Below are 19773 nucleotides of genomic sequence, written 5' to 3' on the forward strand. Positions count from 1 at the left end.
TCCACTATTCCAACCTTTGAGTCCATGATTGCTCAACAATTTGTTTGGCTTTGTATGTTAACTCTCTTTTCAGCCACCAGGTTCCAGATGCCATCAGGATGCTGGCCAGGCTTCCCTGGACTGAAGACCCCACCAATGTGTCCTGGAGCTCTGCTTCCCCAGAGACCCACCCTACTAGGGAAAGAGAGAGGCAGACTGGGAGTATGGACCGACCAGTCAACGTCCATGTTCAGCGGGGAAGCAATTACAGAAACCAGACCTTCCACCTTCTTCAACCCAAGACCCTGGGTCCATGCTCCCAGAGGGATAGAGAATGGGAAAGCTATCAGGGGAGCGGATGGGATAAGGAGATTGGGTGGTGGGAATTGTGTGGAGTTGTACCCCTTCTACCCTATGGTTTTGTTAATTTATCCTTTCTTAAATAAAAAATAAATTTAAAAAAAATCCTTGAAGCTCAATGATACTAAATGAAAAGGAGGAACAGGCTATCATCTGCATTATTCTATTACTGATTTAGGACCCCAGAAATTTGAATTTCCCTGTCAATCCATCTGATTAAGTTCACAGGATATTTGCAAAACCAAGAAAAGTAGAGATTAAGAAAGAAAAATAAAGCACACACAATCCTGCTCTATAAATCAAGGTTCTGTCCCTGGGTAGCCTGGGATAGTCCTAATCCCTTCTCTATCAAGCTTTGTGACTTTACATGACTTTTCTGTCTCTTAGTTCTTCTGTCAAGAAAACAGAACTAAAACTGTTGTCGACATCACAGGGGTAAGAAATTAAATTAGTTAATACAGTAGTCCCATTTTATCTGTAGCTTCCTTTTCAAAGGTTTCAGTCAGCCATAGTGTGAAAACAACAGACCATATTCATATAACTTTTATTATATCAATAAGATATTGATTATAATTGCTTAATTTTATTAATAGTTATTACTGTTAATTTTTCACTGTGCCCAATTTGTAAATTAAACTTTGTCAAAGGCCATATGTACAGGGAAAAAAAAACCACTATGTACATATACTGTTTGTTACCACCGCCCCCCCCCACCCCAGTTTCAGGCATCTTCTGGGGATCTTTTTTTTTTTAATTTTTTCTTTCTTTTTTTTAAATTTTTTATTTAAGAAAGGATTAATGAACAAAAACATAAGGTAGGAGGGGTACAACTCCACACAATTCCCACCACCCAATCCCCATAACCCACCCCCTCCCATGATAGCTTTCCCATTCTCTAGCCCTCTGGGAGCATGGACCGAGGGTCGTTGAGGGTTGCAGAAGGTAGAGGGTCTGGCTTCTGTAATTGCTTCCCCGCTGAACATGGGCATTGACTGATCGGTCCATACTCCCAGTCTGCCTCTCTCTTTCCCTAGTAAGGTGTGTCTCTGGGGAAGCTGAGCTCCAGGACACATTGGTGGGGTCTTCAATCCAGGGAAGCCTAGCCAGCATCCTGGTGGCATCTGGAACCTGGTGATTGAAGAGAGAGTTAACATATGAAGTCAAACAATTTGTTGAGCAATCATGGATCCCAAGCTTGGAATAGAGGAAAGGAAGTGTTAGGGAGGTACTCACTGCAAACTCTAGTGTACTTCTGCTTTCAGGTATATATTTTGCAGTAGTTTATGGATACGTGTGCACCTAAGCTCTCTCTCACAGAAACTGGTGTATATCTGGTTCCTGCTGACTTAGGGTTCAAAAAGACCATCGATAGTTAATATTATCATCACATTATTTGTTAATTGGGTTAACTTTGAAAAGTCTTCTGGGGATCTTAAAATATATCCCTAGCAAGAAGAAAAATGGAGGACTACTGTATATATAAACAATTCAAAGAATATCCAGTACGTTATAGGAACTAAACAAATATTATTATTGGTGTTCTTGATATTATTATAGCTAATTATATTTAAGTATAATATATAAATTACAATTTAATATGCAACTCTATAGGATATGGATATATAGGCAATGTGTACAAATTTCAACAATAACCTATACTATCAGCCAGAGATTACTTTCCATTAAAATGCTCCTCTTTTAGCTACTGGCAGCCTCATGGTTGGCATGTGGTATGGTTATTCAATCTAATAAGATGAAGTTGTACACTGAAATATGTAGAACCTTGTAAATTATTTAACCTCAGTAATGAAATTCATAACGTTAAAAATAAATTCCCAGGGGGTCCGGCAGTGGCACAGTGGGTTAAGCTTACCTGGCGCAAAGCGCAAGGACCGGTGTAAGGATCCCGGTTCAAGTCCTCGGCTCCCCACCTGCAGGGGAGTCGCTTCACAGGCAGTGAAGCAGGTCTGCAGGTGTCTATCTTTCTCTCCCCCTCTCTGTCTTCCCCTCCTCTCTCCATTTCTCTCTGTCCTATCCAACAACGAACAACATCAACAATGGCAATAATAATAACCACAACGAGGCTACAACAACAAGGGCAACAAAAAGGGGAATAATGGATTCATGGTGCAGGCACCGAGCCCAGCAATAACCCTGGAGGAAAAAAAATTCCCAGTTAAATAAATAAAGTATCAAGAAATATTTTTCTATATACGGACAGGTGATAACTATTTTTGGCTTTGTGGATTATAGTCTCACTCTCAATGGGTCATGGTTCAGTTCTGTCACTGTTGCGTGAAAACCACCATAAGAAAAACTTAAACAAATGTGCATGGCTATGTTCTAATAAAACTTTATTTACAGAAAACAGTTTGCATATGTTCACAGAGAAATGGTTCACTATGCATGTCACTCAGGTTTGAACCTCTGTGTTATATAGAAGGGAGGCTCCTCTTTCTCTTCTCTCTACTCTCTGAATGAAAAAGTGGTCCTAAGAGATGAAAGTGAGTGTGCTAAATTTGTATGACACCCTGATGAAATTGCATATGTGTCTGCAACTCCCCTGAAACAAACCAAGAAATCTTTCAGAGCCACTGTTTCTACTTGGTGAAGGAAACTGGAAGCTCCATGAGGAAAGTGCTCTTCTTGACAAATAACATGAGATAAACATATTTCCCATTACTGTGTTCTAGATATCAACTAAAAGAATGAAGATGGCTTTTACAAGAGTAGAGTGCTGGGTTTTAGAAAGTAACCTATAGTTTTTCGAAAAACAAAAACAAAACAAACAAAAAACAGAAGCCTTACTTAACCTAGGCAACAGTGTCATTTATTTTTCAAAGATTAAAAAGAGCAACAAACTTCTGAAAACATGGTTGATGGAATGTTACTACTTAAAGATAAATATATATTTATATGTGTGTGCTATTAATTATTTAATATTAATTTACAAAATTACAAGATAACAGTTAAGATTCCACACTATTCCCACCACTGAGTTCTGTGTCCCCATTCCCTCTATTAAAAACTGTAGTAGTTCTCTCAAGGTCACAAATATGAGTTGACTATTACTTCTATAACTATCCACCTATCTTTCTATATATTCTGTCCATTTTTTCTATAGTCCTACCTTCTCTTCCTAACTCATACCTATACCTATTACTACTTCCAAATATCTTTCCTTTTTTCCTCTTCTTTCTCTGGGGCCTGATAAATTGGGTTTCAGAGCCCTCTAGTCATCTTCCCCTAACACTTCACCTCCTCTGGGAGTATTAAAGATAAATTTAAGTACAGGGTTTGTGTGTGTGTGTGTGTGTGTGTGTGTGTGTATACATGTACCCAGTGAGTGACACAAATGTAATTTCATAAGGGTTTCATACAAACATAGCACACAAACTTTCATCTCTTGGGGCCACTTTTTTATTGAGAGAGGGAGGGGGAGAGAGAGGAAAGGAGCCTCCCTTCCATATATCACAGAAGTTCAAACCTGAGTGACATGCATGATGAACCATTTCTCTGTGTGTAAACATTTATTTATCATTGCAACAAATTGCCACCAAACATATTTCTTTAAGGCACAAATGTACTTCTTATTATCATAGAAATCTTTCTTCTTGATCTCCTAGAAGTCTTCCTGCTTATTTGAAAGGTATTGGATATGAATTTTTATTTGTTGGATGTTGTTATGGATGTTGTTAGTTCAAGAGAATATTGAAATGAAAATATTATGACAAAGAGAACTTACAACCTTTAAGAAACTCATATATGGATTACATATAAACAAATTATAATAAAAAACAGTTCACAAAAGATTATTTGTAAATTAAAAAACTAAAAACAAGACATTTCAGTGTGCATCTAGAGAAAGTAAAGCAGAAACAAAAACTTGACAGTTATTAATATTAATTGGAAGTGTTCTCAAGAATAAGAAGCAAATAAAAGGGGTAACCAGAAAATGAGTATCTGATATGATTAAGACTGAAAAGCTGGACTGAAATTTTTAAATCTGGCCCAATCAATTGCTAACTAAATAGAGATAACAGTGAACCTAATCACAGCAAAGTGAACTAGATTACTCAGTGATAGCTAACACCCAAACTCAATGACATGGCACAAAAGCATTACTTGTCACTCTTACACAGCTCACTTTAGGTTCACATGGACCTCAAAGGTGATTGTGAGTAACCATTCCCAACAGCTTGACTTTTTTAAAAAAATATTTACTTAGTATCATTATATTTATTTATTTTTACCAGCTCACTGCTAGGCTCTGGCTTATAGTGGTGCAGGGGGCATTGAACCTGGAGCCTTCAGAGCCCCATGAATGAGAGCCTTTTTTTTTTTTTTGCCTCCTGGGTTATTGCTGGGGCTCGGTGCCTGCACTATGAATCCACTGCTCCTGGAGGCCATTTTCTCCCCTTTTGTTGTCCTTGTTGTTTATCATGGTTGTGGTCATTATTATTGTTGTCAATGTGAAGCATACAACAATCATTGTTGCAGGATAGGACAGAGAGAAATCAAGAGAGGAGAAGACAGAGAGGGGGAGAGAGACCTGCTTCACCACTTGTGAGGTGAGCCCCTGAAGGTGGGGAGCTGGGGGCTCGAACTGGGATCCTTATGCCAGTCCTTGTGCTTCACGTCATGTGCGCCCAACCCATGTTGCGCTACTGCCTGACCCCAACCATTATGCTATCCCCTCAGCCCCCTGACTCTTATACCTCTTTCTATTGATAAAGTTCTCTGTGGTGTCATAGCAGGGAAAGAAAAAGTATGGAAAATTGATTATTAGAAAGAAAGAAAATTCAGGTGACGATCACTTGAAGAATTTAAAAATGATATCATTTGATTTTAGAACTTGAAATGCCCTACAAACAATCCAGTGATGTGGAAACAGACACCCTAAGAAAGCATCAAGACTTTTGTTCAAGGTTATAGAACCTGTAGTGGTCGAGTCTGGAGTCAAATTCAGATCTCTTTCCTAACTCTTTCCTTGCTGGTTGCAGTTCCACCAACCTTTGGTGTGTTGAACACTCTTAACCTCTTGTCTCATATCCTAATGACCTGGGCAACATAGTGCCCCTTTTCCAAATTCACATGTATGGAAATTCCAGAAATGATGATAAAGATATAGGAAATGTCCCCAGGCTTCAAATGATATCACAACAGCTATTACTGCTTTCCAGTTATTGTATTTTAACAATAGAATACTAATTATCTAGCCAACTATTAATAAGAATCCAGAATCAAATACCATATCAAAGAAGAACAGTTTGTGGCAGAAAGGTCTGAGGGAAGCCATCACAGAACTTTGCAAATGATTTTTAGGTCTTTCAGCTTTACTTTAGAGCATACTGTGCTCTCTAAAGCAACACTAATTTAAAATAAATCATACACTGGGACCTTCCTAATCATGCCAGGTCTAATACTAGCAGTAGAGAGAACAAGCACTAACTATCACAGGTGAGTTTTATTTTCACCTACTGAGTGAAGGGGAAATCAAACTACATGCTAAAATAAATGAAGTGCTAATTGGGTTTACTGAAGGATATGGTTGGCAATGGCTAATCCAATAATTTTCCACTTGAAAGCAATCAGGCCCCCAAAGTAGTTTGAGTTATTTTTAAAATGAAAAGAATTAACAAGGGTCTGTTATTTTTCCATTCACTTAGACTATTCCCACAAACTTTCTCCTTTCTCTTCCTCTGTGTTTACTGGGACCCTGGAGTAAAGGGGTAGGGGTAGGGGTGGGGGGGGCAGCATGGTCCAAAGCTATGCTAAGGAGGAAAATTGCCCTAATATAGTCCAGTAATGCCGGACTAGAACTACTACTGTTGTTACCTCTTTACTAAGATACCCTTATTACAAAACTGACAATTCTTAAAATGATTCAGAAATGCAATTATTGTATATAAGACTTCAAATACTGATTTAAAATGTGTCTGTGGGGTATCCTCCTTCTTATTCATACATGTCATCCAGCCTTACTAAGAATAAGAAGTATTATTTGAGGGAGTCGGGCAGCAATGCAGCAGGTTAAGCGCATGTGGCGCAAATCACAAGGACTGGCATAAGGATCCCAGTTCAAGCCCCTGGCTTCCCATCTGCAGGGAGTTACTTCACAAGCAGTGAAGCAGGTCTGCAGGTGTCTCTTCCTCTCCTCCTCTCTGTCTTCCCCATCTCTCTCCATTTCTCTCTGTCCTATCCAACAATAACAATAATAACTACAACAATAAAACAAGGGCAACAAAAGGGAACAAATAAATAAAATATTTAAAAATAGAAAGAAACATTATTTGGGGGGCAGGTGGTGGCACACATGGTTGAGCACACATGTTTCAGTGTGAAAGGACTCAGGTTTGAGCCCCTGGTCCCCCCCTGGAGGGGGATAGCTTCAAGAGTAGTGAAGCAGGGCTGCAGGTGTTTCTGTGTCTCTCCCTCTCTATTACCTCCTTCCCTCTCAAGTTCTGGCTGTATCTATCCAATAAATAAAGATAACAAAAAAGTTTTAAAAGAAATATTATTTTTTCAAGTAGCAGCTTGCTTACTACAGTAGTTACATACCTAAAGCTTAATATGATTCTCCCCCACAGAATCTGCAAAATGTTGTTTAGTGTAAAGAGACTATAACAGCCATATCATTAAGTATAGTGTGTGTCTTTTAAAAGACAAAGCGTTTTTTCTTTCTTAACTTTGACCTTGATAATATTCTCCACCTAGTGGGTTTTATAGGTCAGGGAGCTTTAGATAAGAATAAAAGCAGCCCCTTAGTAGAGTAGCTTAGACTTCTCCAAGATGATATCTGACATTTACATCAAGGAAGAGCAAGTATCTGAGCTAATGTCATATGTCAAAACCAAAGGGGATGGCTTAGCAAGGGCATTGGCTCTGGCTTTGCATGAGGCAAGCTGAGAAGATGTACATCATTGCTCTCCCACACTGAACTCCCCTCCCTTTTGCTCTCTTGCTTGGAGCTGACTCCTCCTTCCTGCAGCTCCGAGGATCACAGGCTGATTGAAGAAAGGAGTGCTTCTGATGGGAGTGGCGCTGTTTCTCTCTCTCTCTCATATCTCTGCCTTTCCCTCTCCCTCCCCTGCCCTTCCTACTACCTATCCCTCTCACAATCCTTCTCTGAGCCAGTAAAGCTGAAACCTACTTGATAATCTCTTTGCTCTGAAACCAAATGCATCACTTGACTGCGCGTTAAAAGTGAATAGAGTTTGATCACCTCAAGCTACAAGCTGCTTTGCTCCATAAGAAGGACCCAAAAGGACCCGAGCATCATTGTTTTTCAATCTACCTGAGAAGCTTTTACTTTCTGCCTGAGACTCCATGATTTCAGGAGGGAGTCTTTTTTTTTTTTTGACTGTTGAAAAGTTTCTTATGCTTTAAAGGAATCCAGTTTTTTAATTATGGGTTGAGTCGGATCTAAAGGAGTATTTTTTTTTTTTTTGCTTGACCCATAGGGAATACTTAGAGGGAAACTTAGGAAGAGAAAATGGGATCTTATTTTCAACTAAAAACTATACTTTATTCTGAGAATATTTACAGACTAATTGAAAGGGAAATTAAATACTGACCAAGGACAATGTCTGAACTTCCCAGTAACTTATCAGCAATTGACTCTACCCTGTGGAAAAGAAATTCAACGGACCTTTTAACATCGCCAGGAACTCTGAATATTTATCTATTTTGCCTGACGTGCTTGATGACTGTAGCAATCCTGGCGGGCAGCATTTATTCACTAGCCTCCCTGCTGAGAATGCAGAACAGAACTGTTGTGTCCATGCTTGTGACTTCCTGGTCTGGGGATGATCTCATGAGCGTCCTGTCTGTGACCATCTTCCTGCTCTTACAGTGGCCCAGCGACGTCCCCGGCTACGTCCAGTCTCTGTGCACCACCTCTGCCTTACTCTACTTATGCCAGGGTCTCTCGAGCAACTTGAAGGCGACTCTGCTCGTGTTCTACAACTTTTACACCATGCACAGGGATGTGGGGAGCCACGCAGCCTCCGGCAGGGACCGCCAGGTGTTGGCGGCGGCGCTGGTTGTATGGGCTGCCAGCCTGGGCCTGTCCGCGCTCCCGCTGTGCGGCTGGGGCACCTTTGAGCGCACGACCTGGGGCTGCGGGCCGAGCAGCTCCAGCTCCTACGTGCTGCTGCTCTTCGCCGTGTACACTGCGGCCCTTGGGCTCCTCGCTGGCTTCTCGGTCCCGCTCACTCACCAGCTCCTGTGTTCCCAGGAGCTCTACCCCAACTACCAGGAAATTTCCCGCGGCGCGTCCACTCCCGGGACCCCTCCTCCGGGGAGTGGAGAAGGGTTCTCCCCGTGCCCCGATGAGGCCCAGGGCCCTGCCCCGCGGTGCCTGGAGGGCTATTCCCCGAGTTCGGACACGGACTTTGCAGCTGGGCCAGGGAGCAAAGCTGTCGCCGGGGCTGGAGCCTGCGTGCGCGGTGCCCCAGGGGCGCGCCTGGGCGCCCGCGGCCGCGCGGTGAGCACCGCGCAGAGGCGCTTCTCCTTCGTGCTTGCGCTCACCAAGGCCGCGCTGTGGCTGCCCATGATGGTAAAAGTGCGGGTCCCCGCGGGGCGCGTTGTATGTGCCAGCCGTGTGCGTGCATGGTGGGAACCTCGTCCGGGGCTGGGACAGTCCAAGGCGCGCAGCTGCATCTGATTACAAATGGCTTTGCTGGGGAGCCATGGGTGGGGGCCGTGTTCACCTGGAGGGCTAGTTACCCACAGGGCCTTTTGCTGCTCTGTGCTTAGGTTTCAGAACTGGGGAGGGATATCTGCGTTCGAGAGCGCCTGTGATTCAGTATTCTCAAATCTACCTAAAGCCAAGAGTGCTCTCTCAGAGAAATCTGGAGATATTTAGGGGGGGGGGGTGTGGGACTTTTTTTTCTCTCCCCTCCTCTTCATTCTTACCTGTTAATGACGTGGGAAGAAAAGATGGAAGGAGGGAAAGAGAAAGAGAGAGCATAAAAACAGACTTCTGCTGAGGCCAGTTAAGAGTGACAGAGTGACATCCTGCTGTGACAAGCACACCTGAGCAGAAATGAGGGTCCAGGGATATGACAAAGACCTGGAGTAGCAGGTGCAGGTTTTAGAAACCTGCCTGGTTTCTGGGCAGTGTGCCCTCATGTGGCCCATGGCCTCCAGCGTGAGACCTGATGGGCAGCAGCACAGACTAACGCCCACACTAGCGAACCCTCAGGCTTCCCAGAAGTTCACCACCAAAGCCCCACCAGGGAAGAAAGAGGTATGGGGAAAGGAGGGAAGGAGGCTGGGCAGCAGCTTGGGGAGGTTTCTGCCTGGGGAGATTGGTAGAGTGCACATGGAAGAAATCTGAAGCTCTCTGCCTTTGCAGATTCACATGCTGGTCCAGCACGTGGTGGGGTTTCAGAACCTTCCCTTGGAGACACTCAGCTTTCTGTTAACTCTGCTGGCTTCGACTATCACCCCAGTGTTTGTCTTGTCCAAACACTGGACCCACTTGCCCTGTGGCTGCATTATCAACTGCAAGAAGAACACCTACCAGGAAGCATTTGATGGGAAAAACAGTAAGTCTGTCATGCTGTCGTGTAGTTGGAAGCAAGAGATTATACAGTCAAATCCAGAAACGTAGCCAAGTGACAAAGCTGTCTGAGTAGGAGGTACAGGGGGTCAATGACAAAAAGAAACAGTAAATGGGAAAGAAACTGTAACTCATAGACAGTGTGGTGATAAGTTCTTATTTATTTACCAGAGCACTACTCAGCTGTGGCTTACAGTGGTGCTAGAGACTAATGAATGGAACCTAGGTCCTTGACACCTCAGACATGAAAGTTTTTTGTGTAACCATTATGCTATCTCTCCACTCTGGAAAAGACTGAGATAAGAAAAATCTGAAACAACCCAGTGAAATGCTTGTAAACCCAATGATTTCTTTAGACAAGAAAGACAGAATTTATTCAATATGATAAGGTCAACAAAGGCCTTAGATGAGCCACCATAGCTCTCAGCATAGAAAGAAGCCCCCCTCCCAAGCCCACATAGGAGATTCCTGTATCTGAAAAAAAGGTTAATTCTATATAGAGTTAAAAATCAAGAAATATTACAGCCCATTATTATGTAATGGAACATTACCTAAAGAATGTGCTTTCATTATTTTACCACTGTGTTCTTCTAGGGCATAGGAAAGTTTTCAGAGTAAGCAGTAAGAACAGTTTCAAAATAAATTTAAATTGTATGTCAGTGCCTTTAGAAACATAACCATATACACATAAAAAATAATAAAATAAAATCTAAGTTTCAAGAAAAGATAGAGGCAACAAGGTTTTCAATGTATGTTCATATGTGAATAGGATACGCTGTCTACTTAAAAAAATCTATTCTAAAGAGTACATCTAGAGTGGACCAGCATCAATGCCAAAACCTACTGGTATGCAATTTGTTCCCACACTGAGAGGAAACATTAAGAATGATCTGTCTATTTTGGCTGACTGGAAACAAAGAAAAGACATTTTCTCTTTTCAGACAAAAGATAGGGTGCTCTACCATTTAATAAATGTCAGAATGCATTTTTTATAGTAGTTATTTTTTGTTCAGAATAAACAAGTATGCTGGTCTTTGACAGAGAATGAAGGGGAAGGAAACATCAAGTCATTCCAGACTGTTTTAGACGTTTTTGAAAACTAGGCAATAATACAACAGAGTGATTTTCTAGATGCTAGTAAATTGTGAACTGAGTCATTTTGCATGCATTGGTAGCATTTAACATTTAGTATGTCTAGATGCTTTTCAGACTAGAAGACATTTTAGTGTTAAAGGTGTTATAAATTTTTACTGTTAATAGATGCAAACTCATCTGTATCTTTAAAATAAAATAGCCATGGAATTTGTGATAATAAACCTTTTGGGCTACTTACAACAGAAAAGAAGTTATTTATAAACCTCAGAGCTCTAACATAACAAATATTGTTTTGATGCAGTGAAATAACCCTCTCTTCCAGTAATTAAGATTGTATGTGTCTGTGTGTGTGTGAGTGTGTATGTGTGTGTGTGTGTGTGTGTGTGTGAGTGTGTATGTGTGTGTGTGTGTGTGAGTGTGTATGTGTGTGTGTGTGTGAGAGAGAGAGAGAGAGAGAGAGAGAGAAGAAGAAGGAGAGTTTAATGCCAGCAAAATCAAAAAGCCTTAGTGAAGTGGGTTAAGGAGGCATTTTTAAGTATGTGAAGAGAGACTTATCTGAGCTGATAACAATGCAATGCATCCAACCTGCCATGGCAAGTGGTTTAGAAAACATTCTCTCCTCTGTGTATGCTGTGCAAGGTAGAGGAGTCCAGGGCAGGCTGGCTGAGTCAACAGAAACATTAATGTCTCATGCCTGAAATGAAAAACACACCTTGTAAGATCAAAATAATAGTTTTCTAAATTTATCATTGTTCTTATTTGTATCTATTTCAAAATCCAAGAGAAAGTATTGACATATACAGGTTTACCTAAAGGGACATGGATTCAAAAATAAGAATTTGTGAGACATTAGTTCAAACAGTTGGAATTTCCGTTATGATCTCAGTGGATTGTCTGTCATCGGGAAAGTCTGAGTATACGAATGACATATTCACCATCTGAGAAACCACCAGAAGTATTCTTAATTGCTGGAATGACATAAAAATAGAATTGTGAATCCTCAAAGATGACTAATTCTCAGATGGGCAAGGGGATTGGCCAACTGTAGTACTTTGATTCTTTGGAAATATGTCTCCAACATGTAAGTTGTTGGTTTTTGTTTGTTTTTCCTTACTCTAAGATCCCATTTACATTCACAAGTGAACTTTTAAAACAAACACTGGAATGTTGGGTAGTATGCCAGCTCCCCCAGCTTCTGTCTCTAATCCTGCTTAACTAAGCACCAGCATGCCTGCACGGCATTGGTTTGATCCCACTCAAAGCTGCGGTCTATTTACATAAATCACTAACTAAGCACCACCCTCCCTCCAGGGCATTGGTGGTTCTGTGGTAGAATTCTCGCCTGCTCCGCCTCCTCTCGTCATACCCTGATTTTCACCAGTCACTTTTCTCTCCACCCTCTCTATGTCACATCCTGTTTACAAGGCAAGTATATATAAGGACAGGTTTATGAGTTTTCAGTTTAGTTTAGTTTTAGCATAGCTTGGTGTAAATTGCGCTGCATTCTGCATGAATAAAGAGATACTGCGTACAACCCAGCCATGAGTCCCTGGTTGTCTGTCTCCCATCAGTGAAGCTCAGCCTGGCACTGGAAAATATGTTTTCCTAACTGATATTTATCATAAGAGAGAAAGATAGACACCTGCAGACCTACTTTACTGCTTGTGAAGCGACACCCCTGCAAGTGGGGAGCCAGGGGGCTTGAACCAGGATCCTTACGCCGGTCTTTGCGCTTCACACCATATGCACTTAACCCACTGTGCTGACTCCCGTGACCCTGCCTCCTCCTGTAGACTTATTTTTATAAAATTATATAATTTGTCTATTATTAAATATCAAGATATCATTAAAAACAAAATACTAGAGATAACTCATGCTTTAGCCAGGGTTTGGGGGACACTGTTGCTTTTCACAAAAAATACAACAATGTATTTATTTTTCATAAATGTAGTATACATTTCAAAAGACCCTGGGCTATATTCTGATGGTCTCTAAAGTTTCTTGTGTGTTAATGAAAGATCACTGGATATACACACACAAAGAAAAAATTTTTAAGCAACTCAAGTATGTTTTTCCAATGGCATAAAAGATGGCATGTGGGGGTGGGGGTAGGCTTTCAGGTGCTGGTGCATGATACTGGAGAAGGACCTAGGGTGAGAGTATTTTATAAAAAACTGAGAAATTTTACACACATAGCAACAACTATATCTACTGACATAAACTAAAATAAACCATTAATCCCCCCCCAATTAAAAAAAAGATGGCAGGAACTCTAGTGCTTCTGAAGTCCTCCTCTTATAAATAGATCAAGCTTACGTAATTTTTAGATTTGTTTGCTTGTTTATATGCAAGAGATAGACCAGAACACTTATCTGCTCTGTGTATATGGTGGCTCTAGAGAGTAAACTGGTGCCTCTTGGGCCCCACATAAGCAAGTCCTGCACTAAAAATCTCTCTGACCCTAAATCAAGTTTATAAAACTATCATTTCTCTTCAAAACATACTCCATGCCAGCAAAATTGGTTTGTAAATCTTCAATTCTGGAGGGGCCAGGTGGTGGTGTACCTGGTTAAGCACACACATTATAATTCACAAGGACACAGGTTCAAGCCCCTTGTTCCCACCCGCAGGGGGAAAGCTTCATGAGCGGCGAAGCAAGGCTGCAGGTGACTCTGTCTCTTTCCCTCTCTACTACCCCGTTCCCTCTCAATTTCTTTCTGTCTCTATCCAATAATATATATATCCCTCAGTTCTGGGAAAATTTCAGTAATAGAATCAGTCTGTGAATGATATAATCATTTATTCTAAAATTAATAGAATTTTTCCTGCTGTAATTATAAAAATTCTGTAACTTTTCACAAATGTTTCTATCAAGAATTTTTTAAACAACTATAAAAGTATCAAAAAACAAATCATGTTTTAAAAGGTGAAAACCTTAGCATTAAATTGCATTATGTCTTGATGTAGCTTCTAAAAAATTTTCATTATTACATTTTATTTTTTTTAAAAATTCTAATATTTAATGCCGATCACACAGAGAACTTCTATCGCTTGGGCTGAGGAAGACAGTGCCATCTGTTGTGCAATACATTTTTATGCCTGAGGCATGGCAAGTCCAGATTCAAGCCACCACTATAAGTCATAGTAGAGCAGTGTTCTGGTTTTAAAAAATAAAGGAGAATCCTATCACTTTCTGTTATACCAGGCATGCTATTGTATCATGACTTTACATCATATCTAGTTTTCATATTATATTTGGAGTATGACCATATTTCACTTTATTAAAATTAAATATTCTTTTATACATTCTTGGTAAACTTATGTTGTGACTAATCAAATTTATAGACATGTTGTAAAGTGCTTCAGCTCACAAAAATATAAATCTATACATTGTATAATTCACTCCAAATATAGTTATGTTAGAAATATATGTATTACTTTTTACAACTGTATTAGTGAAGTATTATCTAGCTTTTAAGGTATGCATTTGACCAGAAATGGAATACATCAAAATGCTCAAAGCAGTGGTGTATTTTGGTGGTATTGTCAAATGAATAAATCATATACTGTAAAGATATACTTACTAATTGGTTGTAGCAAAGTAAAATACATATATTTTGTCCCAAAATAAAGACATGTAAAGATAACAGACTGAATAGACTCAACTTAAAAAAGAATGTATTTAAATTTTTCAAATTTATGGTTGATTTTCTGTTACATCAAACTGCTTTAAGCCTGAGGAATCTTTGGGACTATATCTGCTCTAAGCCCTTTGTTGTAAAAGTGAAGAAAATCGACCCAGAATAGTAAATGTCTTGAGTTTGTGAGGCATAATTAACAAGAAGTAAATGAAGATGCTGGTTAAATTCATAGTAACAAGGTTAGATGTGTTTTACTATTTTTATTGACTGCATATCCAACTACTGTTTCTAACTTCCTTTCTAACCATGGAATTTTGCTTTTGTTTTTACATAGTCAAAAGGAGAGGATTTGAATTCAATTTATCCTTCCAGCGAAGCTATGGAATTTATAAAATAGCACACGAAGATTACTATGATGATGATAATGAAAATTCTATATCCTTTCACAATCTTATGAACTATGAGTGTGAAACTACAAAAGACCATCAGAGAGACACTTGTAATATCTTCAGTACCATAAAAGTGGAAATCAGCACCACACCCTCTCTGGACAGCTCCATACTAAAAGGCATCAACAAATGCACTAATACTGATAATACAGAAGCTAGACAAGATTGCCATGATGAAAAGAGTGTCGATCCAGTGATTTCTGGGTATACAGGAGGTAATAGTGCCTATGAAGAAACTACTTTCTTAAAAGGACCAGAAAGAAGACTTTCTCATGAGGAGAGTCAGAAACCAGACATCTCAGACTGGGAATGGTGTAGAAGTAAATCAGAAAGAACCCCTCGTCAGGTACAGTAAAATCTGTTCTTCCTGTGAAATTAAAAGTGAGACCAAATATGACAGGCATGAAAAATTATAAGTTGCTTATTTCATTCAATTCAGTCTGAGTTTAATTTTTTGTCTTGATTATTGAATAATTACCATAATACTATATTTATTTCACAATGTCTTTTGAGGGAGTTTCAATTTTGGGATAGTTATAGATTTTCACTCAAAATCTAAACACTTTGAAATTGGCAGAGTTATGTGTCCTCTTCAAGTATGGTAGTACATTACATTCTGTTCTAACATTAAGTAATTTGCTTACATCCAGACTAAACTATGAGAATTTATCTCAAATTTATTAACTTATAGGTTTTATTATTCTTCTCTCAGACCCCCAAAAACATACATGTCACTATGAAAGATTTCTTTTTTAGTAAACACCTGAACCCTCCCCCCCCACACACCCAGAGTCTTTTACTTTGGTGCAATACACCAAACCTAGTCCAAGATCTGCTTTGTGTTTTCTTATTTTTCAACTTTTTTTTATTAGTTACTTAATAATGATTGAGAAGGCTGTGGGATAAGAGGGATAGAAATTGTAGGATTTCCACCACCATAGTGCCATATCCCATCCCCTCCATTAGAAGGTTCCCTATTCTTTCTCCTTCAGGAAGTAGGAACCAAAGATCTCTATGAGGTGCAGAAGGTGGGAGGTCTGGCTTCTGTAATTGTTTCTCTACTAGACCTGGGCACTGATAGGTCGATCTATACCCCTAGCATGTCTTTACCTTTCCCTAGTGGGTGAGGACTCTGGGGAGGTGGGGTTGCAGGACACATTGGTGTGGTCATTTGCCCAGCGAAGGCAGGTTGGCTTCATGGTAGTATTTTCAACTTCTGTCTATGAATGAGATCATCCCATATTCATCATTCTATTTGACTTATTTCACTTAACATGATTCCTTCAAGCTCTATCCAAGATGAGGTGAAGAAAGTGAAATCACCATTTTGTTGTGCCTCCAGGGTTATTACTGGGGTTCAGTGCCTGAACTATGAATCCACTGCTCCTGGAGGCCATTTTTCTCATTTTGTTGCCCTTGTTGTTATTGTTATTATTGTTATCATTGCTGTTGTTGTTGGATAGGACAGAGAGAAATCGAGGGAGGAGGGGAGACAGGGAAGGGGAGAGAAAGAGAGACACCTGTAGACCTGTTTCACCACTTGTGAAGCGACCCCCCCTGCATGTGGAGAGCCGGGGGCTCGAACTGGGATCCTTGAGCCGGTCCTTGTGCTTCACCATGTGCGCTTAACCCGCTGTGCTACCGCCCGACTTCCAGAAATCACCATTTTTAATAGCTGAGTCGCATTTCATTGGTATATATACCACAACTTATTCAGCCACTCATCTGTTGTTGGACACCTGATTTGCCTCCAGGTTTTAGCTATCACAAATTGTGATGCTATGAACATAGGTCTACATAAATCTTCTTGGATGAGTATGTTGGGTTCTTTAGGATATATCTCCAGGAGAGGAAATGCAGGCTCATAGGGTAGGTCCACTTAGCTTTCTGAGAGTTCTCCAGACTGCTCTCCACAAGGTTGGTCCAATTTACACTCCCACCAGAAGTGCAGGATGGTTCCTTTGTCCCCACAACCTCTCCAGCATTTGTTGCTGCTACCTTTTCTGATGTATGACATTCTCACAGGAGTGAAGTGGTATCTCATTGTTGTCTTTATTTGCATTTCTCTGACAATCAATGACTTAGAGCATTTTTCTTTTTTTTTTTTTTTATCTTTTGAATCTTTTCAATAGTGAACATTTTGTTCATATCCTCTTCCCATTTTTTGGATGGAGCCATTTGTTTTCTTGTGGTAGGTTCTTTATATATTTTGGTTATTAGCCTCTTGTCTAATGTATAGCATGTAAAGAACTCTGGAAGTTCTCTTTGTTTGGGTGGTGGTTCCTTTTGCTGTGCAGAAGCTTTTAATTTGAGGTAGTCCCACAGGTTTATTTTTGTTTTAGTCTTCTTTGTAATTGGATTTGTATCACTGAATATGCCTTTAGAATTTAGGTGGAAAAGAGTTCTGCCAATATTTTCGTCTAAATATTTGATACTTTCTTGTCTAACATCTAGGTCTTTGATCCATTTGGAATTTACTTTTGGGTCTGGTGAAATGTAGTGGTTCATTTTCATTCTACTGCATGTTGCAAACCAATTTTTCCAACATCTGTTAAAGATACTCTCCTTTTCCCATTTAATAATCTGGGCACCTTTGTTGAAGATTAGATGTCCATAGGTGTAAAAATTTATATTATTGATGGTAAAAATAAACAGTACAATATTCAGGCAAGGTAAAACTATATATTTTCAAAGATTATTTGAAATTATATCATAAACTTAAAAATAGTAAGACATCTTTGAGCCATAAGTTTACTTTACTTGTGTAAGCTTCTTTAGCAAAAGCACCTATGATTTGCAACAGTATAACTGAAAAAAAAATAGGTTTGGGAGCTTATAACTTTTCCTATGACCAAGGACAGGCTTTTACTCTTACTCTATCTTAAGCACCAGGCATTTCATGGGAACAGATGGTGATTTAAATTGTTTTCATTCTTATCCTTTTCTTCCAAGTGCCTTTTTGCTCTAACAGCAATATTTACTATGTATCCTTTGCTGATATATTAAACTGTGGTAGACACTGCAATTGCTTCCTTTTTTTTTTTCAACTCCAATATCACTTTGTTGAGGAAATTTTGACCTAACAGGATTTTTGTAGTCATATTTTGTTGTACATTTCCACATCTCCCAAGATCACTCTCAGTATATTTCACCCTCAACCAAACCATCATCTTCTTCCACCATACTGCCTTAAGTTTCCCATCTCCCCTTGGTAATCCTTCCACTTTCTGAGTCCCCAGATCTGCTGTGCTAGTCTGCAGTTTACTAGAGACTTACTTTGTATTGTCCTTTGCTTTGGTTCTTAGAGCCCATTAGTGGGTGAGGTCATCTAGTTCTCATCTTCATTTTGGCTTATTCTTGCTCAACGTAATTTCTTCTAGTTCTATTTGTGTCATAGCAAAGGAAAATATGTCATCATTTTTATAGCTATGTAGTATTCCACTGTGTATGTATACCACTTCTTTAACCATTCACTTGTTGCTGGATATTGGTGTTGTTTCCAAATGTTGGCTATTAACAAATTGTACTTCCAAGAAAATGTGTGTGCATGGATCTTTCTTGATAGGTGTTTTTAGAATTGCTGGGCCATGTGGAAGGTTGATTTTTAATGTTTTCAGAAATTGCCAAACTGTTTTCAACAAGGACTACACCAATTTACATTCCTGCCAACAGTGTAGAAGGTTTTTTTTTTCTCCGTATCTTCACCAGCATGCACTTATTTCTATGAAAGCACTCTTTTGGTTTTCCATGGCTGTTCTTTCAAACATCTGGATTCACTTTATCTGCTCAAATCTAATGGTTCTATACTGACTAGTGTGTGCTTTGTAATTAGGCCAAAAAACAGGTTCGACAGAATATACTTATTGAATTATACTATGTGTTACTTATTTTACAATTTACTTTGTTTAATTTTTGTACACACTTACATTAGTAACCTAATACTCATTACCTCTTTTTAAAATACTAGTAGGAGTAAAAATCAGGCCAAGATCAAAGATATAAAGATAGTACAATGGCTTTAGTAGGCTTACTGGCTCTAGTAGGTTCTACTGGCTTCAGTAGGTTGACTAGTTATTTCTTTTAATTGCAAAAGATCATAAGCCCAATGCGAATTCTCATTTTAATTTTTATTGGGGAAGTGTTACTTTAAGAGACAGTTTTAAAAAAAAAGGAGACAGCAGTTCTTTCTGGGCTGCAGTTTTACATCCTTCACAAATATCTGCCAGCACACCTCACTCACCTCAAAATTGCCTTCCATCCCACACTGCAGGGCGAGGCTCCAGTAGATCTAAGTGTGATCTAACAAAACTGATTGGAGCTGAGAATGCTTATAAGAGCAAAATTCAGTCTTCAACTTAGCTACACAGTAGTTTCTTTTTGAAACTCTAGAAGGTTAGACTTAACTAGTCCACTGTTAAAATACTCAAAGAAAAAGAGAAATGTCAAAATCCTTCAGTTACAAAGTTTAAAGGTGGTGGTCATAGTGTGATTGTTCTGCAAATTCATAATTGTTTTTCAGAACCCAAAGGTTTTGTCTTCTATGAGTAATTTAGTGGCTGGTGGGTAATCACTTTATTTTCTCTGTTTTCATATCAATTTCAACAAAGCAACTAAGATCCGATTTTCTTCTCTTTTAATGTATTATCTTAAGAGCTCTAGAAACTCACTTATTTCTGTAAAT

The 19773-nt window shown here is 39.5% G+C and overlaps 1 protein-coding gene across 1 annotated transcript in view; it reads left to right on the top strand.

Moving 5' to 3' along the window:
- The first annotated feature begins 7471 nt into the window (after window positions 1-7471).
- GPR149 (G protein-coupled receptor 149) overlaps window positions 7472-19773 on the top strand; it is a 56155-nt gene continuing 43853 nt past the window's right edge. The window contains exons 1-3 of the mRNA XM_007521099.3: window positions 7472-8899; window positions 9701-9893; window positions 14978-15438. Coding sequence (XP_007521161.2) covers window positions 7925-8899; window positions 9701-9893; window positions 14978-15438 — 1629 coding nt within the window. The 5' untranslated portion in view covers window positions 7472-7924. The remainder of the gene's footprint in view (window positions 8900-9700; window positions 9894-14977; window positions 15439-19773) is intronic.

This window comes from Erinaceus europaeus, chromosome 9, assembly GCF_950295315.1.
Source record: "Erinaceus europaeus chromosome 9, mEriEur2.1, whole genome shotgun sequence".
Classification (NCBI taxonomy): Eukaryota; Metazoa; Chordata; class Mammalia; order Eulipotyphla; family Erinaceidae; genus Erinaceus; species Erinaceus europaeus.